This window comes from Aspergillus aculeatinus (assembly GCF_003184765.1).
Source record: "Aspergillus aculeatinus CBS 121060 unplaced genomic scaffold BO66scaffold_24, whole genome shotgun sequence".
Taxonomy (NCBI): Eukaryota; Fungi; Ascomycota; class Eurotiomycetes; order Eurotiales; family Aspergillaceae; genus Aspergillus; species Aspergillus aculeatinus.
The window spans coordinates 434558-461755 of record NW_020291493.1 but is presented as its reverse complement, the minus strand read 5'-3'; the positions used below and the strand labels follow the sequence as shown (position 1 = coordinate 461755).

General features: G+C 53.0%; 8 protein-coding genes across 8 annotated transcripts in view; 2 read left to right on the top strand and 6 right to left on the bottom strand.

Moving 5' to 3' along the window:
- Positions 1-356: 356 nt before the first annotated feature.
- On the bottom strand, positions 357-2886 carry BO66DRAFT_392023 (transcriptional repressor TCF25 family protein). Its single transcript, XM_025647396.1, has one exon. The coding sequence runs from the start codon at positions 2806-2808 to the stop codon at positions 463-465; it is 2346 nt and encodes a 781-aa protein (XP_025504043.1). The 5' UTR covers positions 2809-2886; the 3' UTR covers positions 357-462.
- A 226-nt stretch (positions 2887-3112) lies between these two features.
- Positions 3113-5173, bottom strand: BO66DRAFT_374481 (alpha-1,2-mannosyltransferase ALG11). The gene is made up of 3 exons (XM_025645598.1): positions 4765-5173; positions 4579-4714; positions 3113-4531 (listed from the first exon to the last, which is right to left on the bottom strand). Exons 1-3 carry the CDS (start codon positions 5097-5099, stop codon positions 3341-3343), a joined length of 1662 nt encoding a protein of 553 aa, XP_025504042.1. The 5' UTR covers positions 5100-5173; the 3' UTR covers positions 3113-3340.
- A 174-nt stretch (positions 5174-5347) lies between these two features.
- BO66DRAFT_91798 (putative mitochondrial export translocase Oxa2) lies at positions 5348-6816 on the top strand. The gene has a single exon (XM_025653708.1). It carries the CDS (start codon positions 5554-5556, stop codon positions 6643-6645), a length of 1092 nt encoding a protein of 363 aa, XP_025504041.1. The 5' UTR covers positions 5348-5553; the 3' UTR covers positions 6646-6816.
- A 179-nt stretch (positions 6817-6995) lies between these two features.
- ptcF (type 2C protein phosphatase ptcF) lies at positions 6996-9511 on the bottom strand. Its single transcript, XM_025644705.1, has 3 exons — positions 8712-9511; positions 7649-8659; positions 6996-7592 (listed from the first exon to the last, which is right to left on the bottom strand). The coding sequence occupies exons 1-3, from the start codon at positions 9413-9415 to the stop codon at positions 7481-7483; spliced, it is 1827 nt and encodes a 608-aa protein (XP_025504040.1). The 5' UTR covers positions 9416-9511; the 3' UTR covers positions 6996-7480.
- Positions 9512-10254: 743 nt separating this feature from the next.
- On the bottom strand, positions 10255-12588 carry crzA (putative C2H2 transcription factor Crz1; the record flags this gene model as incomplete). The annotated part of the gene is made up of 2 exons (XM_025649295.1): positions 10255-11258; positions 11313-12588. The coding sequence occupies 2 exons, from the start codon at positions 12586-12588 to the stop codon at positions 10255-10257; spliced, it is 2280 nt and encodes a 759-aa protein (XP_025504039.1).
- Positions 12589-14811: 2223 nt separating this feature from the next.
- Positions 14812-16408, bottom strand: BO66DRAFT_392019 (arabinogalactan endo-1,4-beta-galactosidase). Its single transcript, XM_025647395.1, has 2 exons — positions 15689-16408; positions 14812-15618 (listed from the first exon to the last, which is right to left on the bottom strand). Exons 1-2 carry the CDS (start codon positions 16010-16012, stop codon positions 14890-14892), a joined length of 1053 nt encoding a protein of 350 aa, XP_025504038.1. The 5' UTR covers positions 16013-16408; the 3' UTR covers positions 14812-14889.
- A 1164-nt stretch (positions 16409-17572) lies between these two features.
- Positions 17573-21292, bottom strand: BO66DRAFT_322924 (putative serine/threonine protein kinase; the record flags this gene model as incomplete). The annotated part of the gene is made up of 2 exons (XM_025643785.1): positions 17573-20492; positions 20583-21292. 2 exons carry the CDS (start codon positions 21290-21292, stop codon positions 17573-17575), a joined length of 3630 nt encoding a protein of 1209 aa, XP_025504037.1.
- Positions 21293-27162: 5870 nt separating this feature from the next.
- Positions 27163-27198, top strand: part of BO66DRAFT_471520 (uncharacterized protein) — a gene marked incomplete at both ends in the record, with an annotated part of 1522 nt that continues 1486 nt past the window's right edge. Inside the window, one exon of the mRNA XM_025652864.1 lies at positions 27163-27168. Within this exon, the coding sequence (XP_025504036.1) occupies positions 27163-27168 (6 nt within the window). The remainder of the gene's footprint in view (positions 27169-27198) is intronic.

The following is a 27198-nucleotide window of genomic DNA, read 5'->3' as shown; positions in this document are numbered from 1 at the left end:
ATTGATTGATTGATTGACTCACGGGATCGATGACGGATGCCGGCCGGTTGTTTGTTGCCTGACTAAGCTCGCCCACCGCATCGGGAGCGCATGTCATCATCCTTGACTTATCTATAACATACACGATGATGTCGTCGTTAGGCGTCTGCAGTGGCTTGTCTTATCCTGCGTCTTGCTTATGTGCTTATGGTAAGAAAGATAAGAAAGAGTACTAGTACTAGGCATTTGATCTACTACTACTCGCCTGATAACAGGTTCGTTCACAATCAATATATTTTCGGTGATATATGATATAGATCTATCTACATTCATCCTCGCTTAATGCCCCGGTCTACATCACCCCTACTTAATTCACGCTCGATGAATAGTCGCTGACACCACAACCTTCTGGCCTTACCCTCTAATTCATAAATACTAGTCTCACGATAGCCTACACATAAAACTCAAGTAGCCATCAGGGTATCAAACATCCTCCTCTTCACCGTACTGAAACAGCTGCAATTCATCCTCCAGCATGACAGCCGTCAGCTCACCCATCGCCTCGCGAATAGGGCCTGCCAATAAGGTTTCGCGTGCCGACTCGGGCTGAATAGAGTCCAACCCATCCACATACTCGGTCAGAGGGGAATAGTCGACGACGTCCCCCCAGTTTCCTCGGTCCACACCGTACTGCTGCAGGAAAGCCTGAAGCGCATGCATGCCGTCGCCCAACAGCCACTGCTCCAGCTGTGATTGCTGGTCCGCGCCTGGGGGCCCACGTGCATTGGTCGTCTCGCCGCCGCCGCCCGATGCGTCCTCGTCCCCAATGACCTCGTCGCCAGCGTCGCCATCACGGTTGAACCCGGGGAATTGAATCCCGCCGTTGTTGAGCTGGTCTAGAAGATCCCGAAGCCACTGAGGTCGGTTCGCAGCCGGAGATTGTGCCAGGTAAGACGGAGTAGGATCGGACTGTTGGCGATGCGCCTCCGACTCATGCGGCGGAAGAGGGTCAGACGCCGAAATCCTGCCAGAGATGAACCGTCCCGGAAGAAAAGTCGTGACCTTAGGGATATCAGAAAGCACGACGTGGCGTGCAATGTCCAGCGTGATTGCCGGCGGTTCGACCGGCTCCTCTTCATACGACAGAGTGTCGGCCACTTCCACGATCAAGGAGACCGCTTCCGGAGTGTTCCAGAGATCCTTGGCCCGAGAGATGTAAAGTTCGGTGAGCATTTCGTGGGCAGTGGTAGGCGGCATCTTGCCCCAGATGCGCTTGGGCATGGGCTGAATGTCCAATTCCTGCGCGAGCTTGCAGAATACCCATGGGTAGCGGGACATGGCTCGGCGGAGCTGGTCGCGGCACTCCTTCGGGTTGTTCAGTCGCAGGTATGCCAGGGCGAGCGAGCATTGAATGTTGGGAAGAGTCCCCCACTCCTTGCTCAGCCGAGTCTGTGTGCATAGCTCCACAAAGTGGGAGTACTCTCGGCCACGAAGGGCCAGGTGATCGATCAGCAGGCGCATGCAGTACGGATCACTGTCATTGAGACTCAGAAGCAACTTGGCCCACTCATACGCTGTCCGCCACGTGCCCTTCATACCCAGATTCGCAATATACCGCCAGCCAACAAGCCAGAGTTCACGGTTGGCCTCCTGCACGAAATCCAGCTTCGCCCGTCCCTGCTTCAGCAGGTTCCCAAAAGAGGAATGAGCCGAGCGCCCAATATTGAAGAGCGCCCGCTCAAGCAGATCCGCGGAGACGGCGTGATCACCCTGGTGCTTAGCGATCTCCGACACCTGGAGCAGGGTGGAGATGTGGTAGGGGTTGTACTGTAAGAGGTGGATCATGCGCTGGGGATCCATCGACTCCACGCAGATCTCAAACTGCCTCTGCACATCGGTGTACGCAGCATTGTGGAGGATCTTGTAGAGTGTATTGCCGTCCGCGCGTTTCTCGACCAGCTCCATACCCAGCCCTCCGCTGGGCGCCCGGGGCCATTCATCCCTGCCTTGCATGAGGACATTGCGCCGCAGCGTCACGCCAGCCAGACTCTGGCCCCTGCTCGCGGGGCTATACCTGCCCGTCAGGGCCTGTCCCAGGTCCAGCGTCTCTGGTCCGCGATCCCTCCGACGCCCACCCGGCCCAGTAGTATCCTGATCAAAGTTCTCCAGCACCACATTCCCAAACAACTTGCGCATCTCGTTCGTCGCATTGAGATTCCGTGGATCGATGCCCAGTAGATCCTCCGGTGTTTTCGCAAACGAAGAATCACGGCCCCAGCCATCCCCGCCCGCTGTGGGGTGTTTGGGGTCAACAGCTAGTGCCTTGAGCGCGCGGTCGATCTCATCTTCGCCTGTCGTGACTGCGCCGGCTGATTTTCCTGCTTTGGCGGCGGTGGCGGTGGTGGTGGTGGTGGAGGAGGCGTTGGCGGCGGCGGTCGCCTTCTTTTTCTTGTTCTTGTTCTTCTTCTTATTCTTCTTCCCCGAGCCTGCGGGCTTCACGGTTCTGGCAGCTTCCCTTTCCTCTTGCTCTTCATCTTCTTCCTCATCCTCCTTCGCTTCTTGCGCGGGCTGAGTCACCAGCTCCGACACCTCAACTTCTTTCTCGGACTGTTCGTCGGCGTCGGCGTCGGCGTCGGCGTCGGCGTCGTCATCATCATCTTCTTCCTCCTCATCACCGTCGCCAAAGGAATTCAGAAGGTCGAAGGCGTTGAGTTTCGGCTTTGCGGGTCGCGAGACCAGCTCATCGTCACTGGATCCGTCATTCTCCTGCTCGGCTTGTATTTGTTGTTCGCGCTGCTTCTGCAGCTTGCGGATGGCACGAGAGGACATTCGAAGGAGTGCGGGATTGATTCTCGTGGGACAAGATGGGTAGGGAAAATAGAGCCAATTGGTAGAGGAGAAGGTGGGGGGCTGGTGGTGTACCAAAAGGAAGCAGAAAAGATAAAAGAATGTCTCTCTGCATGCATGAATAATTAATTCCGCGGGGCATGACGACACAGCCGAGAGGGGCTTGGCGGCGGGATCTTTTGTTGCCAGCTAACTACGGAGTAGTTATAGTTTGTTTCCACAAGGTTAACTTGTTTCCTTGTAACGGATAACTTATGTATTCGATGTGCTCATGCTAGATTGGACGGACGAAAGATATATTTATATCATCTCACTATTTGCACTCAAGGAGATATAAGCGCCATTGAGGTATGGTTACAAGACAGATCTCATATGGCCTAAGCGAACAGCTTGTGGTATGAAGATGCAAACATTATTTAGCTGCCACTTTACCCTACCCCAGTATAGAAGCACGCATCGCCAGCTTCATCACACAGGAAGAAAAGTAACCTGACAACGAACTATCTGCTATCTGTCACCCTTGGTTTCCCTTCAACAGCACCAACTTTTCAACCTCTTTAATCCACTTTAGAGAGAACTCCTCCTCGGTGAACCTAAGCGCAGACTTGCGCGCTCTCAGCCGCATCGCAACCTTCTCTTCTTCCGGAAGAGCCAAGGCGGCCTCAAACGCAGCGGCAAACTCGTCCTCCATATTCGCCCGGAAACCCGTTGCGCCGTCGCCAAGGTCAACGACGATATCCTCACGAGGGCCGCCGGAGTCATGGACAACACTAATCAACCCCGCGGCCTGATACTCCACAACGCAAATGCCGAAGTGTTCGTTCCACATGGTATTGACGCCAACGGAGGCGGATGCGAGATGCTCAAGGATGGTGGGCCAGCTGGCGTCGCAGAGGAATGTCGTGTTGTCGCGAATGCGCAGTTCGTGGGCGAGCAAACGGAGGTTGTAGATATGCGTCTCATCAGGGGAGGCGTGGCGGACGGAGCCGATGAGAATAAGCTTGGGTTCTTTTCCAGACTCCGAAGAAGAAGCCTTGTTGCGGTAATTTTGGAGGAAGCGGGCGAAGGAGCGCAGAAGCAGAGGATGGTTCTTTTCTGGTCGGAACTGGGCGATGTAAAGAATGACGGGTTCCCGGGATGCCTCCGTTGCGGCGTCGACGTGGATAGTGGATTCGAGTTCAGACACCGCGGTGGGCGGGAAAATGACTGTTGGTTCCTCGAAAGTGTTGGTTTTCCGGGAAGGACCCCAGAGGCTGCGGACATGGGCAGACGTCCAGGAGGAATTGCACATAACGACGTCAACGTGGCCGCCAACCCAGCCGTAGAGTTTAGCAAAAAGGATCCAGTACCTGCGCTTAACCTGGCCCTTGAGACCCTTTCCAGCACCGGCGTTGATACCCTTGGTGCCAGTCTGGTCATCCAGAGAGCTAAGCATGTCGGTGGAGATGGTGGGGTAATGTACATAGGCGCCAGTCGGGACGGAAGGAAAGAGTAGCTTGCTAAAGGCCAAGGTGAAGGCGTACCCCATGGTATCGACGAAGACGTCCGGAACGAGTAGATTGAAAGCGTCGTAGGCAACAACTAGAGAGCCGAGGGACTGGCCCAGTAGAGTCATGTAGGGGTACATGCTGCTAACCACGTATTTGCGGGTGGTCAGGTAAAGCAGCACGACGGTGGGGGCATGTAGGTGTATATTAAACCGGTTCTGATATGTCAGATTCCATGCATTTCTTGAGCAGGGACGAGACTTACTGCAACCCGTTCCAGCATGGCTGTCTTGTTGACTTCGTGATCGCCCGTGTAGATGGCGCAAATGGCCTTGGGCCAGCGCTTCTGGGTCGCTCTCACGGCTTCCCAGAGGACACGTTCACCTCCACCTCCGGCGTTGCTACACGATGTTTAGTTTTTGATAAGCATGTGTAGAGGGAGGGGACATACCAGAACGGGTGGAAGAACCCGATGATTCCATTCCAGTCATCGCTGGTCCCGGTGCCAGCTGTTCCGGAACTGGCACTAGAGGAGGTATCGACCTTTTCCCAATCCTCATCTTCTGTCGATGCTGGTTTGGTAGATCTGTTTCTGGCGAGCTCCTCTTCCTCGGCGCGGACGCGCGATACGATGTACTCGCGACGAGACCTGGTTCGTTTCTGCACGGCCCATCCCACAGCGCGGAGCACCAGGCGGAGAAGGGCCAGGGGTAGCTGAGGCAAGAGAACGCAGGTGGCGAGGAGGGCGAGAAGGGTGAGGAAGGACTTTAGTATGAGCAGCATCATGGTTCAGTGAGGGACGAACATGATAGAGGTCGAAAGGAATGAAGGAAAGAAGGAAGTAAGTTGACAGCGTGGAGAAATACGTAAATAAGTTGCGTAACTAGCTTAAGTGGTGGATCTCAAGCAGGCAGTTCCCGCCGGCTGACGAGTCACAGGATCGATAAGATAGCTTCTGACCAGTTGGTCGTGGTATTATCAGCACGTGACTAGTCCCGTACTGTAACTTTGGTACTGTACATATGGTAACTAATCTCGGCGGCCGTTTTCTAACTCATAGTGGATCCATCCATCCTATTTACAACTTCTCCAAACTTCTTTGCTCCCAGCATCCATTGTATGCTCCTCTTCTCCTTGTACATATTATTCCTCTCTCTTTCCCCATAATACACACACACACACACACACACACATCAATCAACAAATCCAACCCCAATTGACCTCCCACCCAACCGCAACCATGTACCACCACTCCGTGCGCCTCGCCCGCCCAACCCTCCTCCGCCGCGCAACAACAACAGCAACAACAACAAGAGCACCACCACCCCGACACCAAACACGCCACTTCCACCCCACACGACCAGCTCCCTTCCTGGCCGAAATCATGGACTCATCCTGGCTGATCCACGGCGTCCACAACCTCTCCGGCCTACCGTGGGCCTACACCATCCCGCTAACGGCGCTCATCGTGCGAACCTTCATCGCCCTCCCGATCCAAATCTACACGAAGCTCCAAGGGCGCCGCGAGAAAGCCGCGCAACCGCTCCTCGCCTGCTGGCAGAACTACTACCGCTCGAGCATCAGCGCGAAGCGGGAGCAGCAGCAACAACAACAACAACAATTTCAAAGTATGCAAGAATCAAGCGGGCGCCGCCAACCCTCGGTGCGGACGGAGACGGCGGTCGCGGTCGCGCGCCAACGCAAGGCGATGTTCCGCCGGCTGGGGATCAGCCGGTACTGGAAGGGGATGTTCCTGCTGCCGATCCCGGCGTGGCTGTCGGTGATGGAGACGATCCGGGCGATGGCGGGGTGCGAGAGCGGGCTCCTGGCCTGGCTGCTGCGGCTGGTCGGGTCGGACACGGCGAATCGCGTCCCCGTCGAGCCCACGCTCGCGGCCGAGGGCGCGCTCTGGTTTCCCGACCTCCTGGCCGGGGACACCACGGGGGTGCTGCCCGCCGTGCTCACCGCGTCCATCCTCCTCAACATCCACATCGGGTGGAAGGTGCCCCGGCTGGCGGAGCTGGCGGACCTGCCGCGCGCGCAGCTGCCCAAACACCTGTCCCTCCGCGCGCTCCGCACCTTCGTCCAGATCATGGCGCTGAACGTCGGGCTGTCGACGTATCTCTACGAGACGCCCGCGGCGCTGCTGCTGTATTGGGCCACGAGCAGCAACATCGCGACGCTGCAGAATCGGGCGCTGGATCGCATGATGGGGCTGGATGATGCAGCGAAGAAGGAGCCGTCGATGGGGAGCAAGGGGATGCTTATGCTGTACAGGACCCCGGTGAGGCAGGTGGAGGGAGCCCAGAAGCAGGCTGGTGTTGTGGGGTGAAGAAGGCGCGGGGCTGTATACCCTCAAAATCCGAGAGCTCCTTCACCTGGGTTTTTTTAACCCATTTTATCGGCAAGAGTCGCCCGCCGTTATAACCCCTTGCATTGGGATGAAATACTCATTTCAGCCGGTGGGAATAGCTTGACGGTGCTGAGGGGCAACTGTCACTAATCTCCGACGACGTGAGTGTTACGAAAGCTACTTGCTCATGTGAGCGAGGCGAACATACGATAGAAGCCGGATTCTTGGCCCTGAGAGGCCGAACGCCCTTCCTAATGTGTATTGATCCCGTCTGACTTCGCTCAATAACGTTGTTCGGAGTCGAGGCGCTGCAAGTGAAGCATGAAGGGCTGCAATACCCTTATCTTGCAAGGACTCGAATGCAGACCAGAACTGCTAAGAGCCGCCGGGACGACCATGTTTCTTAATCAACAATCCTCTGCACCATGCATAAGACTACCCGGAAGATGCTCCATAATGTGGGTCGTACCAGGATCATGAATGCAACATTTGAAGGTATTTAATAGCATATCGTGACCTATAGAATGCTAGCCTTTATGTGCGAAAATGCATATTCAAACAAACTTTATCATCCCAGACCCGCGGGAAGTAATGCCAAATAGATTCTGCATAGCAGAATCACTTAGTTCACCTAGAGAGTATCCTTGCAGTATTCAGTTTGAACAGAACGGGACTTAACAAGAATGAAGAAGAGTGATGGAGAAGAAGCCAGGATCTAACCCATCCTTCCGAACGATGATTCCGACCGACTGTCTGTACTGTTGGCAAGGAGGCTCACGTCAAATCTCTCGAGTTGTGGTGGTGACTGCTTGAATCACAATTTCGCTTTGAGGGCCTCCTCAGATGCACTAGCCTCCTGGTTCACAGTGATAGTCCGGGTGTCAGGGCCCTCGCCGAAGAAGATGACCTCGACGGTGACGTCGTCGCTGGAATCAAACAAATTAGCAACATACACGTCGAAGACGCCACAGGAGGTACCTACCGGTATCGCCGAGAATAGGGGCTCGGAAGCGTCAGTAGAGCACAAACCATATCCTTGTCCTTTCCGCCCATAGCATTGCGCACAAGGTGGGTTGCGGCGTTGTTATCTTCCACGGTGAATCGGCTGGCCGCACCAGAGATATCATACTGCTGCTGACGGATAGGACGGCGCTGACCTTCTGTGCCGGCCTCGGCGGTCGCCTCGACAGGGAGCTGTTTGTTTTCAAATCCAAACCAACTGCGCAACCAAGCCTTGCTGCCACCGGACTGTTGCTGCTGCTTGTCAACCCACTCCCCTACCAACCCAACAACTTCCTCATTGCTCAGCATCTCCCAGAGACCGTCCGTGGCAAGCACGAGAAAGTCACCGCGACTAGGTTCAACCTTGGTCGTTGTGATGATGGGCTCGGCGGTAACATACGGAGGAGTCTTTAGCAGCGGATGAGGTGTGCGGCCGAAGAATTGCCGTTTGATCTTGTCCTGTGTCTCCTTGCTCCACTTGTAGAAGGCGTCGCCAAACGATCTGCTAGGCTCTAATTGACCGAGGATCCGGCCGTTGCGGACAACATTGGGTTCTCCCGGGTGTTCCTGGCGGAGACGTTGCATCTCAGATGGAGTGCCGCCAGTCTGATCTTCCGAGAGCGCTGTCGCAGACCACTTTCCATTCGGGCCCCGACGACCCAGAACAGCCCGCGAATCACCGGCCACGGCGACCTTCAGATCCTTTGATTGGGAGTCATAGAAAGCCAGCAGAGTACAGGAGCCGGAAAGAGCGGGAGCCAGCATCTCAGCCGCCACACGGCGGGAATTCGACTTCAACACCTTGTCGACGCTTTCGTACACGATATCATTATCCAGGCGAACAAACCCCTGTTTGATGGCAGCATCCACCGCTTCAGATGACGGAGTAAGGATTGATGGGTCCGCAGCTGCGGCCTTGTAGGTGGAGTTCAACTCCCGAGCAACATATGAAATGAGGACATTGCGCAGCTTAGCGGAAGTAGTCCAGCCACTGCAGGGAACCGTGAGCGTTTGCTAGTTTGGGAGAAGGGAGGGTGGCTCACGAGTGACCATCGAATACGCCCCAGAACATCCAATCACTGTTGGCTTGGCCTTCTTGAGCTGCCGCCACCGAGGATGGCACCTCGACAACCTTCTCGGCATGATCATCCTCGATAGGAGAGTTACTGGGGACCTGGACTATGTCGTACCGTACCACACCCTGACCGCGATTCACCAGGTATGACTCCTCGTTCTTCCGCAGTTTCTGGGTCGCCTGTTCCGGAGTCAACATCTCGAGGACCCGACGGTCGGAATCGTCCGTGTGCTTCGAGAGGGGCTGTTCTCCAGATAGGGTAGCGGTATAAAACTGGTCGTTGTCCACCAGAAGGGCACGGCGGGTGGTTTCCACGGGATCTTCAGCGTGAGCGCCGGCTGTGGAGGAAATCGAGCGGATCTGCGAGGCGGATGTTGTTGCGTTCAAGGCCGTTGTCGGCTGGGTACCGGCATTTCCTTGATACGCATACCAGGCCCCTGAGGCAACGACCGTGGAAATCACTGCAAGTGAAAAATTCCGGAGATGCATCGAAGATTGTAATGTGGCAGGAAGAAAGGGGGGATATCTGCCCGCAGAAGAGGAGGAGGATGGACGGATACTGAAATTAGGACTGCTGGAGAAGGACACCGCGCACGGTTTCCTACCAGTAGCCTTCCATCCTGCTGGCACGCGACGGGCGGTACGGAGAGCGTGTAGAGCCGCGCGACGCATTTGATTGACAAACGAAGCGAGTAGAGTGTAGAATGTGAATTCCGGGCTTTCTCCCTGTGGCTTTAAAGGGAAATTCGGAGAAAGCGAGAAAACTAGAAAGTCAATACGTATTTTTGGGGGAGAAGGAGAGAAAGGTGAGAAATGCGGAGAGACACGGCAGAATGAGGGAAGGGAGAGACAATTGCGTCATGTGATAATTACCGACCGCCCTCGTTATCAATCAGTATGTTAGTTACTCTACATACAGTACATTGTATGTACTGTATGTACAGTACTCAATGATCACCTTTCACCTTACTGTCACTAAACTACACAATAGTTCATTGATCAGTCACAGATTGGTTTGTGTCTAGAGGTAGTATGAATCCAAAATTCAAGCATGCAAGCGAAAATAAAAGGGATATCCCGGAGAAAAACAGTCCCAAACATATGAAATAAGGAATCAATGAATCAAGCATGCCCTTCCAATTAAGGACTATCTTATATATCTCGCGCACAAATCCAACTGGTGCAGTTCCTATGGGTATGAAAAGCCAACAAAGTTCTTCGTGGTCACATATAGTAATAAAGAAGAGAAAGATTCAAAGGGGAAGGAAGATGGGGAAAAAAAATATTGAAAAGGTCTCATCGGCCGTCAGCAGGGATCCGTCTGCCTGAGGAGAATCGCCTAGCCAAGTCTCAACGCCAAAATCCTTCTATCGCAAATCGCAACCATGACGAAATTGGTCCCTAGCTATGGGGAATGGATGAATCGGGACCAAGCACCAAAACAAAGGAGCAGGGCCAAGGCGGAAGATGGATTCAAGAATGTCAAGCCCTGCAAATTGCAGAGAAAGGACTCATGTCCTCCAGTCGGTCTCTTGGTAAGTGGTCTCACCCGGGTTGATCCCAAGCATATGTCCCTGGCTATTCATGTCATAGATGCCCGCGCCACCCGCATAGCCTCCGCTGATGCCAGACACTGTACTCAGTCCCGACTCGTCATCTTCGAACCCAAATTCGCCGCCGGAGCTTGCATCGAAACTACTGCGACCCCCAATGTCGCTGGGATCATCCGCTGTGGCAGGGATCTGATCCCATTGTAACGTCTGCAAGGCTGGGTATTGGGCCAGCAGAGCGGCGGGAAGAACGAAAGCCCCGGTGGGTTGACCGTCCATGCCTGGAACCATCAACGGAGGAGGCATCGGCTGAAGATGCTGCTGCTGCTGATCCATAGCCGAGCGCTCTCGGTCTTGAGATTCCTCATCCAACAGGGGCTTAATGCAAATTCGACCAGCCTCCGATCGAAAATGACGACCGAGAGCATCGGCACGTGCGAAGCGACGGCCGCAGCCCCATTGACCACCCCGAGACAGCTCGCCCCGACAGACAAACTTCTTTTCCCCGGAATGGAGACCTTCATGTCGTTTACGATCATGCTGTCGCGCAAAGGCCTTCCCACATACTGTGCAGACAAATGGTCTCTCATCCGTGTGGGTTCGCAGGTGGGACCGAAGGTTGTACGCTCTGGTGAAGCGTTTGGGACATAGATGACATTGAAATGTTGCGGGGTGTTTCTGGACTCGCTTCGAGTCATTGAGATTCGCACCGGGACGCTGAGGATCAGCGAGTCCTAGAATGTAATTCCGACTATCAATGGATGACGTCGATAAGCGACGAGACCGCGACGGTGACGGCTCTCGAGAACTGGGGTTGCTTTGAGGTTGGCGCCCAACCGGATCGAAGGGTGACAGCGACCGCGGTGATGACACATTGAACGGCTCCAGGCTGGCCGAGGTCGAAGAGGAGCGTGCGCGCGAGGCTGGGTGGGCATAGGGATCTGATTTACTGCGCATACGAGATCCTAACAGCAAGTCACGTTAGCAATAAGCAAAATGGGCCGGGCGGAAACGCTTACGGATGGCGACTGGTGGGCTCAAAGAGTCCAAATCTGCAGCTGGCTTCGACTGAGGCGGATTTGAATTCTGGGACGGGGGTGCGAATTCAACATTGATGGAAGGAGGCGCCATTTGGGACGCCTGCCCCATGTCTCCAGGGCTAGTGCTCCCCTGGGCTGACAGACTCTCCGTGTATATGTCAGTCGGGGGAGTCGGGTACTGCGAATTCAGAGCGGGCGCAGATATGTATGGAACGTTAGGAATCATGTCCGTTCCCTGCTGTGGCATCAACTGCGGTGAAATATAGGGGCTGTGTGCCGGACTCAATGCTGGTTGCGAATGCGCTTGCTGATGCTCCGAGAGTGTGAAGGATTCTATCCCCAACGCGTTCTCGTACAGACCGGGGTCGTTTTGCGGCGCAAGGAGGGGAGAAGGGTTGTTATCGAAACTATCGAAAGATTCATGCTGCGACATATATGGCGAGGGGGCGGCGGAAGAAACCTCTGACACCTCCGAAGGAGCCCGGCGATGGCCCTGGAATGCGGAGTTACCCATAACTGCCTGCCAGTCGTGATGCGAGTTGCCGGACATGTAGGCTGCGGTAGCGGGGTCCAAGGAAGTATGCCGGGAATGCTGCGGGGTATAGTAGGTCCCAGGGGTGGAAGTCGGAGGTGACATCGGGCCGGGGGAAGAGTGCTGGTGATAGTCTTGCGGCGAGACCGGAGACAACTGCGGTGACGCCGAGCGATGGGTAGAGGGGATCTGGCTGATCAGGTCGGCAGGATTGACTCCGTGGTTGGCGGGTTGAGACTGCCCGTGAGGATCAAGCATCAGCGGTGAATCGTATTCGGGGGCGGCCGTGCTGTTGGGGCTGGGGTTTTGATAGAGGGCAAAGTCAAAGTCGGCTGGGTTGGAATTCAGTAAGGTTGAGAAGTTCTCCTCTGAGGGCAGCTGTTGCTGCTGTTGCTGGTGCATGGAAAATCCCGTCGACTGATCTAGTTGATGCACCAAGTTGGGATTGAAGGACTGAGGCAACTGCAGGGGTTGAGAATAGTTCTGCGAGGCCGGAGCCAGCGTTTGCGCGGAGAGATAGGCGGCGGGGTTGTAGCCGTAAGAATCAGGTTGCGAGACGTTGGTGAAGGCAGGGAATTGAGTGGTCGTCGCGACCGAAACATCCAAGGTCAAGCCCGATGAGGGGTCATTATAAGGCTGTGGATTGTGAGCTGGACTAGGACTGCGATTGTGTCCATTGGCCGAAGACTGCCCCGAATCGCGAAGCGTCTCTTGAGAAGCCATAATATGACGACGGGGGGGGATCCCAAAAATAGATCCCACGCGATGTAGGCTGTGGTGAGGAAGAAGAAAATAGATCAAATCCGACTGGATGTCATCAGCAGGGGGAAAGGAGCGAAAGATACAACTGGAAGGTTAAGAAGAGGCCCGGGGAGGTGAGAGGAGAAGAAAGCGTGTAGGGAGTAGTTACAATAGAGGAGGGAAGCAGACGAGTCAGATGCGGCGGCGGGCGGAGGAGGGGAAGGTGGAAGATGGGGCAGGAAGGGCGGGCGACAGACAAGAGAAGCTGAGAGAGAGATTCAATCCACGGCCAGGCACAGCAAGTAAAGTCAAGGGGGTGCGATTCGAGCTGTCATTGGCGTGAAGTACTCAAGGCACCGTGGATCAGAGGGGGAGATGAAATGGCCGCAGCGATAATAATAATAAGGGAGGAGGGGGAGCACGAAAGAGGAGGGAGACAGAGAAGATTCAGCCTCGTGGCGCAAGCATCAGCAAGCATCAGCGGTCGGTCGGTCAATCGGTCGGTCGGTCAATCGGTCGGTCGGTCGGGAGAGTTTCACATTCTCGGGCAGCAGGGGACGTGCAAGATACAATCCAATCCTGTGGTTGCTGTGGAACAGCAGCAATCTGTAAAGGTATTGTGTTTATAGAAGAACCAGGAGATGCAGCCCAGAGCAAGAATAGGAGGAGAACAAGAGGAAGAAGGATTCGAATAATAGGAGGGGGGAGAAGTAGAAAGGAAGCAGTGCGCGCGTGTGTACAGAGTACAGTCAGTACAGTCAGTACAGTACAAACAGCCTGGCTGCCTGACTGGGCGACAGGCACGTGCTAAAAAATATAAGTACAGTATAGTACTGTACAATACACAATCATACTCCTTTACCTCCTTTACCCAACTACGTGACGCCGCCGGCAAGGCAGATTTCCAAGAGCAGTACTCTGCAGCAGCAGTAATTACCCTAAATGAACCAAGTTATTTCTTCCAGATCCTATTATAAGTTACCTCGCGATACGACTAGCCAAGAAAAAGACCTTATTATATTATCCTGTCAAATCGATGTGATCATGAATTACAAGTACTGTACATACTGTACATACTTGGACTATCCCCATGGGCGAGCCGCTGACTTATCGAAAGAAGGTAACGCTGCAACCGCCATGCCCAGAGTTTGGGGGCCTGAATCCAGCTACATAGCACAACAGACAAACAGAATATTTCAGCATCGTCTTCAACGTCAAATCCGATTCTTCGTGATGGAGCTGCAGCTAGTTGAGTGGCTGACTTCCCCTCGAGCGAGGCAATCCCCATACAACAACACAGCAGCCTACCTCACGGTACGCAGTATCATTCTTCTCGGGTTCTCAGGCATCAAAAGAGAACGATTCTCCATCTAGCCTACTCCGTACCTTAACTCTAGAGAAATCAGAAAGGAACTGCCCCCCCCAAATTAAATCAGGGCCCTTCGTATTCCTCCTAATTGTGCGACAAAAAAACAAAAAAAGTCCCCACCCAATCAGTGATAATCTTGTCTCGTTCTCCCAGCCCATCACTTACCAGAGACGGACGGTTCAAGCAACTCCGCCTCCTTCCAGGTCTACAGCGAGTTAGCTATGCGTGAATAGCTCAGTAGTCCGGCGTCGCGCCAGGAACCACCAACCAGTCTTACATGCTCACTGTTTCCCCAGCAGGAGAACCTGGTTGGTCAATTATCTAAGCCTTTCCAGAGGAGCTTCAAGCTCCTGGCCTTAAGAAGATAGGGTTCGCATTTGGATTTAGACAAAGGCCCTCCCTCTCTTTCTGAAGGTTTGATGCTGCCCGCGCGGAACCAGAACCCGGAAATTGCCGCACGTCAAGTGGGCGGTCGACAAGCGTTTGGATCACGTTTGCACAGCCCCCCCTTTCTCCACGCGAACGGAGACAGAGTGAGTGAGTGAGTGAGTGTGAGTGTGTGTGTGATAAAATAAAGAACTCATGGTAGATCAAAAAGCAAATCATCAAGGTGCAGTTCTCTTTACTCAAGGACAGAAGTTCAACTCCTTGGCAAATCTTCTATACCAACCTCAAGATGACCCTGGCCTGGTTTTACCCCGGCCCTAATTTACCAGGCGGTGAGTAGTAGCAAATGGTCTGTCATTGTCGCTTGGAGACTTGGAGTAAACTAACTACCTTCTAGTTACTATGTAGTTAGCTTAGCTGACGGAGCACTCATCCCCCCCTCCCCTCCCCACAATTTCCAGACGCATCAACATCCTGAATCATACTAGTATCCTACAAAAGTCAAAAATCTTATCTTTCGCCCCTTTTCAGAGCTCTCCGAGAGTCTCGATGCTCTCGTACACTTCGTCCGTGGTGTAATCCACCATCAGGTTATCAGCGCAGCTCGAACCCAACCCAGCATTGCCGATCCAGGCTGGCTCCCAATAGTACACTCCCAGACCATCAGTAGTGGCCTCCACCACGGCTGCCAACTTCTCGAGGAACTCCTGCTGGCCCGCGACCGAGAAGGGGATCGAGCTCAGATCCGAGGGGAATGCGTACGCCGGGTTCGGGCACGAGACCGGCCAGTTCGTCTCCACAACCACCACCGGCTTGTCGTAGGTCGACTGCAGGTTCGCCAGACTAGTCTTCAGGGATGCCAAAGTTGCCGACGCGCTGTAGAACGGGTAGTAGGAAACACCAAAGTAGTCGAAGTCCGTGGACAGCAGCTCGCCCGTGGCCAGAACGGTCTCGTAAAAGTAGTTCTGCTGATCCCAGCTCCAGCCGTCGTCCAAATGGATCATGATCTTGGGCGTGGTCGCCAGGTTGGAATCCTTCACTCCCCAAGCACCCGAGTGCAGCAGTGCGCCGATGTTCGAATAGCTGCTCGTTTCGCCCAGAGGCCAGAGGAGACCGGCACGAATCTCATTGCCGATCGAGATGATCTCGATATCAATATCGTTCTCCGCAAAAGTGTTGCATACTTCTAGCGTGTAGTTGTACAGCTGCCATTTCAAAGTACCGAGGTCGGTCGTGGACCAGCCGGAAGGTGTCGTCTATTGCCCCAAACACGGTCAGCCTAGCCATCACCTCGACTATATGGTTGCTACGATGCAACCGACTCACCTGGTCGCTAGGATCCGCCCATGTGTCACTCAGGTGCAGGTCCAGGTAAAGGCTCATGCCAGCCGCCTTGACCCGCTTGGCCAGCTCCAAATTGTAGTCCAGATCGTAGCTGCCGTCGCTGGGGTTCACCCACACACGCTGACGAATGGAATTGATGCCAGCATCGGCGAGAATTGTCTCTAAGGCTTGGGTTTGGCCATTGAGATTCTTATAGCTATAGCCCTCATCTTCAAGCAGCAAGAGAGAAGAGATGTCTGCGCCGCGATAGGTGAGCGCGGCGTGGGTAAGAAGGGGCAGCGCAGCCAGCAGCAGAGAAGCGAACATGACGATTGAGCTGAGAGGGGGTTTTAGTCAGGCAGTGTACTTTCAGACAAGAACATGAGGAAGAAGGGCCCCCATGCGCCTTTTTATGGGCGTCGAAAGGAGTGGAATGGATGAAAAGATGGCAGCAGTCATGCGTGCCCTGCCCATTGCCGACAGTTAGCCTGTGGACGGAGCATAAACCGTGAAGAACCAGGTCTGCACACCTTAGCGTGCCCCAAGCTCGTTAGATTTCTCCACGATTTAATTTATCCTAACCGAAGCATGACGCTGGGGTACAGTAGCCAGCGCTGCCAGACTCAAAAGAGATTCGAGGAAAGTCGGAGCGGCAGAGTCATTGGTGGAGGAATAGAATTGAGTGGCCGGTGGGGAATGGCCGGTGGCACGCCGGTGGCCTCATTTCTGGCTTTGGTAATAGCAGAACAGTTAATTGAAGACGTAAGAGAAAGAAAAGGAACCCATCCTCGCTTAAGAAGGAGGGTTGCGTGACAGCGACTGGCAGCTGTCAGCTGCCAATTGAGAGAAATAAGAGGCATGAGCGGCCGAGCAATGGAGTAGTTCAGCAATTCGGCCTCGGCCTGGACTACTTCCTTCGTCCAAGGCACGGCAGAATAACCGATCTACCGCTCTTGGCTCGTTTCAGCCTCCGTTTCACTTGCGTCACGACACGCCAGGGGCAGGGAGTGTCTATAAATGGGGTTGGATTTCAACCGATGTGTATGTATGTGTGTGTGTGTGTGTGTGTGTGTGTGTGTGTGAGAGAGAGAGAGAGAAAGAGAGAAAGAGAGAAAGAGAGAAAGAGCAAGTGAGAGAGTTTGGGGGGAGAGGAAGAAAAAGAAAGAGAGGACTCTCGCGCAACATGGTATATTAGGTAGATCGACTCCCACCTGGTCATCAACATCATCATGTAAATCTGTCATCTCAACACATCGCGTCTTGCGCGTCATAAGTCACTTGAAAATCCAACTCGGAGGTACAAGGACAGAAAATCATGATAGAAAGAAAATATCAAAAAAAAAAAAAAAAAACAATCAGGTGCAATGTTTATATCCTGATCCCACGTCCCAGATATCAAGCATTAGATACAGGAATTCCCAGACCCCAGACCCAATGCAGCACGCAAACCGGAGATATACCTATAGAGGCAAATGAAACCGAGACGAGCGGAGCAATCCCTCCGCATGTCGCCTAGCACGAAGCTGAATATGAAACCCAGACCAAGTATGATCATGCCACCCATGCAAATATATGTACAAGCAATGTAATCGTAAGCCAACAGACACGCAGTCCCAGAAGAGGAGCTTCCCGTGAGCCACGGAAGTGATGCAATATGCCTGGGAAAGGCAAAGAAAAGAAAGAAGAAAACAGAACTTAATTGATATACATGCAAGAATATGTAAGCCCCTGTCGACTAGAAGCGGCGAGATGTTCGGTGAAGGAAGGAGCCCCCCGAGACTCATTATCGATGTATGAAACGACGACATCAAAAGTAGTAAACAGACAGGGAACGAGATGTCCGTGCCAGGTACCTGGGAAAGGCGCCATCGAGAAACGCACCGTGGACTAGGACTTTGGGAGTCCCGACCGAATGATAGGCTTCTGGGGGGTGGTCCTCTTCTTGCCGATCACGAGGCCTTCGTCTTCTGAGTCCCCTTCAGACTCTTCCTCATCATCGCAATAATACCGAGATTCATCATCCTCGGTCGAGCGTGAGAGGCTGAGAGGCGGGGCTTTCACAGTGTCGTCGGTACGGAGAATTGAGGGTACTTTAGCTGTAGAATCACAATCCCTGTCTCGGGTACCGCCCTCCCCCGAGATAGAAGATGCCCCTGACACCACGGACGGGATGCTCGCATGAGAGGTTCGCTGAGACATTCCGCTAGTATATTCGTCCACCGAGGACGAAGAGATAGTAGCAGCCGAGGGCGGTGAGGTTGTTAAGCAGGACTCGCCGGAGATGAAGTGTTCAACAGAGGGACCGGTAGCCTGCGCGTAAACATCATACGGTGGAATGAGCGTATCGTGGTCTGGTCCATGGGAGCCACGGGTCGGCACATGGTCCATGTCGAATGTCGACTCCATCCCGCTCCGTCTCTTCCGTAGCAAGGCTTCTCGAGTGAGATGGAAGGGTTCGGCGTGTTTACCTGGAAGCTGATGGGAGCGATTGCGACGGTGACCTGGGAATGAGGACAGTGCATGCTCATGAGGGATCGAAAGTAGATCCTCGTTAGAACGCAGGGCAGGATGTTGCATGTGGCCAAGCGCAGAAGTAACACTAATAGCCAAACTGGGCTCCGAGTGGCGGTCACTTTCCAAAGATGCCGTCTCGCCGGAAACGGACCGATCAGATCGCCAATCCTGAGGCTGAAGTCCACGTGCTAGCCGACGGCTTGCGCCGCCAAAAAGTCCACTTAAGTTCGTAGTACCCGAATGTTCTACGCAGACAGGCGTGCCCGTCCGTTGTGGTACTGGTGAATTCCTGGAGTCGTGTGGCTTCACAGTCTTTGCAGACTCGGCTGTGGACAAGGTCGAGGTCGCGCGCTCCGGGGGGTCGGGGCGCGCAATCCGTTCATGTGAGGGGTTGGATCCGGATTGAATGAAGTAAGAGGTCTGCTCGTCCCGGCCAATGGGACTTGCGGTGACACTCCGTGAAAGGGGGTGTTCGCCATCTCGAAGATGGCGGATTGAACGCGAGAAATCTTCATCGCCCCTAAGGCTGTGGCGGCGCCCCTCCCAGAGAGACTTGGCAGAGCCGGAGTCAGCGGAGTTGTTGCTGGGAGTGCGCTTGCGACTATCCTTCTCTTTCGATCGTCCAGTCAGGAAATTCGACCATTTCGCGACATTGGATCGTACCCTCTGGAAAAGAGGTACTTTGCTGACAGCCGTGGTGACTTCCTCGTTAGACACTTCGATTTTCTTGCCCTTGCTCTGATATCCGGGGTCGGTCTCTTCGACCCAAGCTCGGGGGTTGGGAAGGCCGTAGAGAATCCAAGGATGGTGCTTGATCTCCTTCACCGTGATCCGCTTGACTGGGTCCTTGGTCAACAGCCGCTTCAGGAGATCATAGAGCTCATCGTCAATGTCTTCGTACACCAATTCATCCTCCATTCGCTTGCTGTAGTCGTCGAAGCGCGGCCACTGGCTGGCGGCATCAGGATTATCCTCGACTGGCTTCAAGCGCTTTCGGGGTATAAACACCTCTTTCTTCACAATAGTCTGAAACATACTATACTCGTCATCTGAGACAAATGGTAGACGTCCGAAGATCATGCCGTAGAGGGTGACGCCAAGGGACCAGACATCAATAGCACCAGTAATTCGGGGAGCGCTACCGAGACTGTCTACAAAATCCTCACCTGTGTAGCACAATTCCGGTGCATAAAAGGCGGGTGTCCCCACGGTTTTGGACAACTCTCTTGCATCGTCTAATTCAGTCGCGTCTGTCTCCTCGATATGTTCCTCATCCTCGTCTCTGATGGGCCGGCCAAGGTAAGATACCCCGAAGTCGGAGATTTTGACTCGGTAATTGCTGGTGACCAGCAGATTGGCTGGCTTGATATCGCGGTGGATGATACCTTGGAAGTGCAAGTATTCCAACCCCAACAGCGAGTCTCGAAAAGCGTTACGCGCCTCCGCAAACGTTAGACAGGGTACATAAGACATATCATCATCATCACTGAGCCACTCGGGCTCGGAGGGAGCGTAGCCAAAGCTGCTAGATGCCGTGCTGAATCTTCTATCGAAAGAGTAATCCGCATAGGCACCATACATGCTGCCTTCGACTGCAGCCAATGCTGCTTCGGGACCCGATGCATAAGAATGGCACGGAGAAGACTGGGTTTCATCATGGTACATCAGGGATCGACTCGGAACGCGAGCCATGCCAGGCTCTTCGTCTTGCTCCTCGTCGGACTCCGCGCCATGCTCTAGACTCCAAGCTGGGATAGGAGCCTCCTGTGCAAATGCGGCCTGCGCTTCGAGTCGTTCGCGTGCCTTTTCGCGTTGACGACGGAGATGTCGGGCGGTTTTCACATATTGCTGGCTTTCCTCCATGAACGAAGGGGTCTCGGGAATGCCAGCCTTTTCCCGCTCTAATCGGCGCTTATCAACATGCACGATTTCCCGCAGACCTCTCTTGCGCCAGATAATTTCACCGTTCTCCACATACTCAAGAACTATGTATACTTTCTGGCGATTAGGGTCGTCGATCACTTCCAGCAGACTGACAACATTTGGATGTCGAGCTTTCTTCAGAATGGCAACTTCTTTCTTGACCTTATCCTCCGGATTGCCCAGCTTTCCTAAGCGACGACGCTTAGAGTATCGCTGGACGATCTTAATGGCGACTTTTTGTCGAGTCGTGACATGGCGACCTAGTTTGACCTTTCCATGTTCTCCACGTCCGAGCTCCTCGAGGATTTCGTATTGATTAATCAGCTTGTTACCGGTGATCAAATCGCGGTCTACCTCCGCTGTATGGGTCCTGTCCGGCTGGTCAATTGCGAGCTCTTCACCAAGACAAGAAAATGCCCCAGAGAATGACGACTTGGATGGAATGAGGGCCAGGACTTACTCTTTGGGTGGTTGGAGATGGGTCGGATGAAGATATGGGCTACTTATCCGACCCTCGTCATCCGAGGCGATCGGAGGAGTTGAGCGAGGGCTGCGCACCGAAAAAAGACCGGGGCTAGAGATGGGTGTATTGCCCGCCGTGCGCGCCGCACGTGCAGGAGGGAATCGAGAAGCCGCCTCGATCCGAGATGGATAAGAGCTGCGGGTGCGTAGAAAGGGAGGTTGGTACGTGGGATGAACCTGGGATTGTAGCACGGCGTATGACTGGTCAGGATAGACAGGATAATCGCCGGGTGGCATATCCGACTGACTCAGGTGCACCATTTTTCGGGCGATGGGAGTTCGCCCGATGCCGCCGTGATCCGACCGAGCATCGACCACTACATCCTCATTGAGTGCCTGTAACGAGCTGGAAGACGTCCGCGTGGACGGGGATCTCGAGGTACTGGAGGAGTGATAGAGGTGAGGGAATGGGTGCCGCAGCGAGGGTTGTCCTTCTGGGATGTCACCAGACAAGGGAAGTTTGGCACTCGGAGGCCTAGTGATGGCGTGTCGAACGTCAACCTCCGTTGATGTTGGCGAGGAGCTCAAAGCCTCATTCGATTTGTCGGAGACTCGTCGAAGGGTGCTGTCTGATGCCTGACCATTTCGAGCGACCAGATTCACCAGTTCCTCCGACCCTGCGATTGAAGGGGGCCGGTCCATTTTCATGTTTCAATTGTAGTAGTCCTTGTCAGAGTTCAGTTGGGCATTCTTTTTTGCTTTGCGTTGGCAGTGCAATCAAATCTCCTTCCCTCCGTGAACGAGGGAGCGGTTTTCTGCCCTGGTCTGACCTTCTCACGGAAACTATTGTTCAGCGAGAGCTGGCGTGAAGCTCTAATGGTACGCCCGAGTGGATCGGCATCACTTGTGAAGCGCGGTGCGGCGGAGAGCGATAGCAGCCATATGAATCGAGCCGATGAGAGTGGCGCCGAAGAACCGTGTACCTGACAACGGCGAGGACAGGACCGAAGAATCGTTGTGTGGTGGAACTGCTGCAGCACCAGGATGCAGCCGATGAATGCGCCCGGAGAACAATGTGTGAAGATGCGGCCAAAGTTCAATATGTCTGCAGGCCGGATTGATGGGAAACCTTCGCGTATAGGAGTTATCGAGGTAAGGAGTGTCTAAGTAAAGCACCCGGGGACGGAAACCGAGAACCGATAACAATTGGGTATATAATAAGGTATAGAAGACTTCCAGTATGGACTGGTCAGGACGGAGGAGGGTATTATACTGAGTGGGAGGAATTAAAATTAAAAGTGGCTTCAAAGGAGGGGTAGTAGTGAGTATTGACCGTTGATAATGGGCGGGCAGGAATGAGAGAAATAAAAGGGAAGTAGAAAAGAGACTAAGAGAAAAAGAAAAGGAGGGGGATGGAAAGGATTAGATGAGGGAGGAGGTGAGAGGAGGAGGAGGAGGAAAGAGGAAGTAAGAAGAGGAGGAGGTGGTGGTGGAGGAGGTAGTGGTGGGTAGTGGGAGGGGGGGGGAGAGAGAGAAAGAGAATGGGAAGGTGGATGAAGGGCGGAGATTACAAAAGAAGAGGAAGAGGAAGGATAAGAGGGAATTCGAGGTTGCGGGCGGTTCGGCGGGTAGTAAAAAGAGAGAGAATGGGAAAGGAAAGATCGGGTAAGTTGGTTGAGTGGTAAGTGGTAAGTTGGTAAGTTGGTAAGTTGGTACTCGTACAGTACCTACCCTCGTACAGTACCAGCTCGGTCGGGTGAGGAAGTATGAGTAAGTGACGGGGAGTGTTCACAGGCGGCCGAATTATCAGAGAGAGAAGATGGAGGGGCAGAGGAAGATCACACTCTGGTCAGGCAGGCTTTTGTCAGGCGGGTATGGTTTAGTTATTTTGGGGGGGGGGGGGAAGGGGGAGAGGGAGGGAGGGAGTGATGGAGGGAGGGGGAGGGGAATAGTACGTAGTTGGTGTAAGAGTGGGTATTGCTCAGTGGTGGTGCTGGCGGTGCTGTAGTGCTGGTAATTATGGTGACTAACTGCTGTACTTGGCTGACTGACTGACTGACTGAACTGAACTGAACTGAAGTGTGTGTGGTTACCATAATACTCCGTAGTAAAAACACAAATAGGTCAGGAGAGAGGAGAGGGTGAGAGAATGAGAATAAGAAGAATAAAAAAAATGACCAGGGAAGGGAGCAGGCCCAGCAATAATACTACGTACTCTACCATGTAGCCGGAGAGACAGACATGTCCGTGGTCGGCACGGGTAAGTTACTGTTAGCTTAACTAACTCAACTACGGAGTAAGTAAGTTAGTTAACTTAAGTCACTGCAACTTAGTCAGGCCGTAAGTTAGTCGCAATGACGGCTACTGCTCTTACTGCTCTTGCTGCTCTTGCTGCTGCTGCTGCTGCTGCACTACTGTACTGTATCAACTAGCTCACCATTTGCCAGCACCACCACCAGCAGCCACAGAACATATTCTTTGCATACACCAGTCGAGATCCCTTCCAAACAGTCTCTTCTTGAACCCTTAGAACAAAAGGATATGCCGCATGGAGATTACTTGGAACTTTGGGAAGGGAGAATCTGGGCCCCCATTCGGGACGCCTATGAACGTATTTTACCCGGTCAGTGGGGATGCATGTCCACTGGGTGGAAGGCAAGGATCGGTTGAGGGCTAGAGTAGAGCGGAAGAAAGAGGGAAAGATAGAAAAGAGGAATCGGGAGAGGGTTCTGGTGTGTACTGTACATTCACTCATGCACTCTTTCGCCAATCAGAAATACTACTACTGTATTAACTACTACACTGTATACTAACAGATGCAAACGAGATAACTATGACGACGCAGATAATGACTCTGTCTCCATAGATGATGACAGTTTACTATAATGGCGGATACTAAGAGATATCGCCTCCTCTTTTTATGAGCAGTAGACTCGATTTAGAATGGAATCAACCCTCGGTAGTGCATCCATCGATTCCGTCCTTCCATCCCCATCGACCAGACGAGACCAGACCACACCAGCTATTTCGGCCGACCATCCGGGTCTGCTTGGCATCGTGGATTGGTTGAGATCCTCCCATGGTATCCCTGGGTCTCGGCGACTGGGCCCCGACCCGGGGGTGGAGGGGCGAAATCGAAAAAGAAAAAAGAAAATTAAAAAAAGGGTGAAAGAGAAAAGGGAAGAAATAAAAAGAGTACGTTAGCAGATGCTAACTACCAGATATATGCATAATAGCCTGAAATGCTAATAAATCACTTGTCAACACAGCCCAGGAAATGCATTATAATGTGTTCCTCCAACTGCTTGAGGTAAAATACATAGACATAGAGTAGGTAAGTAATTCGTACAGGATGACGATCAGAAAACAAGATCTGAAAAAGAGTAAGAAAAGTGTATCCGTATGAACAAGTAGAGAAGTAAAGATCCCCCCTCCAAGCAAAAACAGAAACCTTTTTAAAAAAGGAGAAAGAAGAGATGCTCCTGCTGCTCCTGCTGTTGCTCCTGCTGCAAGTCGCAGTCAACCCAGCAGTGGCGGCGGCGTCTTTCTACTATGGTAGCTAAGTTACTAGGCAGTCTACTAACTCTGCCCAGTGCCAGGTGCCAGTCGCTAAGTTGTCTTTTCTCCCCTCTTGCTTTGCCAAGCAACCCATCCGCGGGCTCGACCATTACGTAGGGGACTATTTCTCCGTCCTAGCAGCATCAACGAGTCAATGGCGCTATTCTTCCTTTCTCAGCTCCTTCCTTCCCCTGGTTCTCTTCTGCTGCAACCGTCGCCCAATTAATTCTCCTGAGTCTAGTACAGCTAAGTAGGGGCTCGGGAGTGGCTTCGCCGTGTCTGTTTGACTCTTTTCAAATTGCTTGAACGGTCTACCATTCAGGATACATGAAGGGAAAACAAGCAAATGGTCGCATTGATGATTGGTGCTAGCCTTCTCCAGCATGCGATCATGTATGGCTGACCTTGTCGCATCTTATCGGGCTGGGAATCTCTGCTGTAATACCAGAGACACCTGTCAGTGCGACCAGCCACCGGGTCTGGCAGACCCTACAACACTTTATCGTTTGTTCCATGGGTCATGTCATGACTGTCGCCTTCCACTCAACTCTATTTTCGCCGCCTCATCGTCTTGACGATCACATAATTCAATCTGAGCGTATCCGATCCAGCACTCTACCTGTACAGAAGCCTCACATTGAAGGTAACCGGAATATTGATCGGCTATACCAGACTCCAGCCCAAATACCATTGGCCCAAATGGCATTCGGCCGCTGCTGTACTTATGGCCAATGGGGGTCCAGAACCTCCTCCTGATTGACGAGGTCTGTGTTCTCCGCAAATCCGGTGCCTGCCAGTGGTGGTAGTTGGGCTAGCAGTAATTTGTAGTAGATCCTTACGGACGGACTTTCAGTACTATGGGTATTGTACTGTCCAGGCACCACGGTCGGTGGGTGGAGAACGTAATAAGGTGTAGTTCCCTCTCCCTCGTTTATCCATTCTGCTCCGTCCGCATGGTCGAGTTAATACTGTACCCACCTAGATGTCTCCATTGAACCTGGGGCTACCGAAAACCTGGTCATTCTGAGTCCATCGAACTTCAAGATAGCCGATCTGATGTCAAGTTTCTCCGGGGGCCATGCACGCCTGTTGATCATCATCCTTTCCAGCTACGGTGCTAGATCAGTACTAGGTATCTAGTACCTAGCTTATATTACTATGTTATTCTTTCCAGTTGTCAGATCGAACCAGTAAGGATTTAACCATGTCTGGAAGCACGGCCAGCCCACTGGCAGACGGTGTGTCACGTCTAGTATTTCCAACTCGGGATACTGGTCCATACTCCGAGGTCTGGATGTGACAGCATTGTACCTGCGGTACCTACAGGCATTGACCAGCCGAGCCCTCAGAGCTTTGGTTCACTCATGCATAGCAGCCTGATTCGCTCCATAGAGGGTGGCTGCTTTAGCGGCATGGAATCCCGTCCTCCGTGCGTTAGTCGATGGTATGCGATCAAACAAACACCTTGTTCCTTGTACAATTCTCTAGCCTGAGCTAATTAATCTTCCCCCATCTATAAATGAGACTATTGATTGCGCGATGCTCCGTCACAGCCTACTACAATCGTTCCCCCCGATCCGCGGGACTCCCCTTCCAACACAGGATATATGTGTTACGAGTATGTACATGGAAGTGGACCGGGGTCTTCTTTGAGCAGGCGGGGAGGCATGACTCTGGCAAGTGACAGAACCTTAGTTCTGTCTCGGATTCATCTGTTGCCAACCTACCCGGTGCACCTCATTGGATCTCGGGAGACACCGCAGGCGTGCTGCATGCATGCACTGTCCTCATTCTCGACCGGCACTACAACGTCATCCAGGTCCTACATGCTGATGCTACCTCCATTGTGTGTTTACTTGGGACAGCAGGGGCCTCTTCCAGTTATAAGATTAGATTACAGTCGGGGCTGACTGCTGATTGACTATGTATCGCACCCTGTGTGCAGGCTTTGCTTATCGACTCCCGATTCTCCGTTACGGACAGGTGTGGTCAATGAAGATTCCTCCTCTGCTTGCCTTTGGTGTGCGCGCGTCGGCCATGTGCTACCTCCTATCGCTCAGTAGGTGTCGAGCGTTCATCTGATCCAGTTTAGCTGTCATCCATTTGCTGTGGCGTGTGGGCCATGGTCTTCTTCTTGGGATCGGCTCCTTTGATCGTTTTAGCGGTGGCAACCCGCTGAGGGTATAGGCTTGCTCGAGTGCATTTGGTGCACTGGGTAAGATGTTCATTTTATATGACCCACTGGCGCCTGATTCTGCCCCTATGGGTGCTGTGCATGTATAGATTATGCACTGTTTCTATTTGGTGGTATGGGGATTGATGCATTTCTTATACCTCTCTATATCGTGAGATATACTTTGGCAGCGACACTCTGTGTGATTCTCATGGCTAGTGGTGCTATCGATCGCATATCCCACGTTGCGCAGGCTGTTGGTGGGATGGTAGGCTGAGTGGTAGGCTCTTGTGTGTATTAACTGCTCTTTCCCGCTATGTGTCGTGTTTGTAACCCCTGGCTCCTTTGGATGGTTGCTAGACATAGTTTATTGGCGAGGAAAACTCGGGGTTCCTGGATGTGCCCGGGAGATGTCAATCTGGTGGTACTATGTGCTACGATCTCCCACTGTTACCTGTATGTCTTTGGCTTTGGGTGGGTATATTCCAGGACACTTTGCAGTACAGTTCGGCTCAGTGGTCTGTTATCCTGTCAGCTATATGGCAGACCGTTTCGTCTTTGTGCGGCACTGTGGCGCTCAGTGTCGGCCAGATTGATTGGCATTGCTAACATGCTGCTAGTCTCGTATCTCGATTGAGATATATACACAAGAAATGCGTCCCGGCCATCATCGATGTGCCGGAGGCTTGCATAACTATAACACCACAACATGGAGAACGTTGGCAAAGAAGAGATTGCTTTGAGACACAGCGGTTCTCCGAGACATATAGGCAAAATAACATCGAGATGACGATGACGAATGTGACAAAAACATGCTCTAAATCTTCGTGTAGCCAGGAATTCATCAATGATGGTACATATAACCAAGCAGGGATGTGTTTTC

Excerpts from the sequence above, each read along its gene's own strand:
- BO66DRAFT_392023 (XM_025647396.1), bottom strand. The coding sequence starts at position 2,808 with ATGTCCTCTCGTGCCATCCGCAAGCTGCAGAAGCAGCGCGAACAACAA.
- BO66DRAFT_374481 (XM_025645598.1), bottom strand. The coding sequence starts at position 5,099 with ATGATGCTGCTCATACTAAAGTCCTTCCTCACCCTTCTCGCCCTCCTC. Across the intron at positions 4,715-4,764 it reads GGGTTCTTCCACCCGTTCTG|CAACGCCGGAGGTGGAGGTG; the intron begins GTATGTCCCCTC and ends AACATCGTGTAG. Across the intron at positions 4,532-4,578 it reads CCATGCTGGAACGGGTTGCA|AACCGGTTTAATATACACCT; the intron begins GTAAGTCTCGTC and ends CTGACATATCAG.
- BO66DRAFT_91798 (XM_025653708.1), top strand. The coding sequence starts at position 5,554 with ATGTACCACCACTCCGTGCGCCTCGCCCGCCCAACCCTCCTCCGCCGC.
- ptcF (XM_025644705.1), bottom strand. The coding sequence starts at position 9,415 with ATGCGTCGCGCGGCTCTACACGCTCTCCGTACCGCCCGTCGCGTGCCA. Across the intron at positions 8,660-8,711 it reads GGCGTATTCGATGGTCACTC|TGGCTGGACTACTTCCGCTA; the intron begins GTGAGCCACCCT and ends GGTTCCCTGCAG. Across the intron at positions 7,593-7,648 it reads CCCTATTCTCGGCGATACCG|CGACGACGTCACCGTCGAGG; the intron begins GTAGGTACCTCC and ends GTTTGATTCCAG.
- BO66DRAFT_392019 (XM_025647395.1), bottom strand. The coding sequence starts at position 16,012 with ATGTTCGCTTCTCTGCTGCTGGCTGCGCTGCCCCTTCTTACCCACGCC. Across the intron at positions 15,619-15,688 it reads GGGCGGATCCTAGCGACCAG|ACGACACCTTCCGGCTGGTC; the intron begins GTGAGTCGGTTG and ends TTGGGGCAATAG.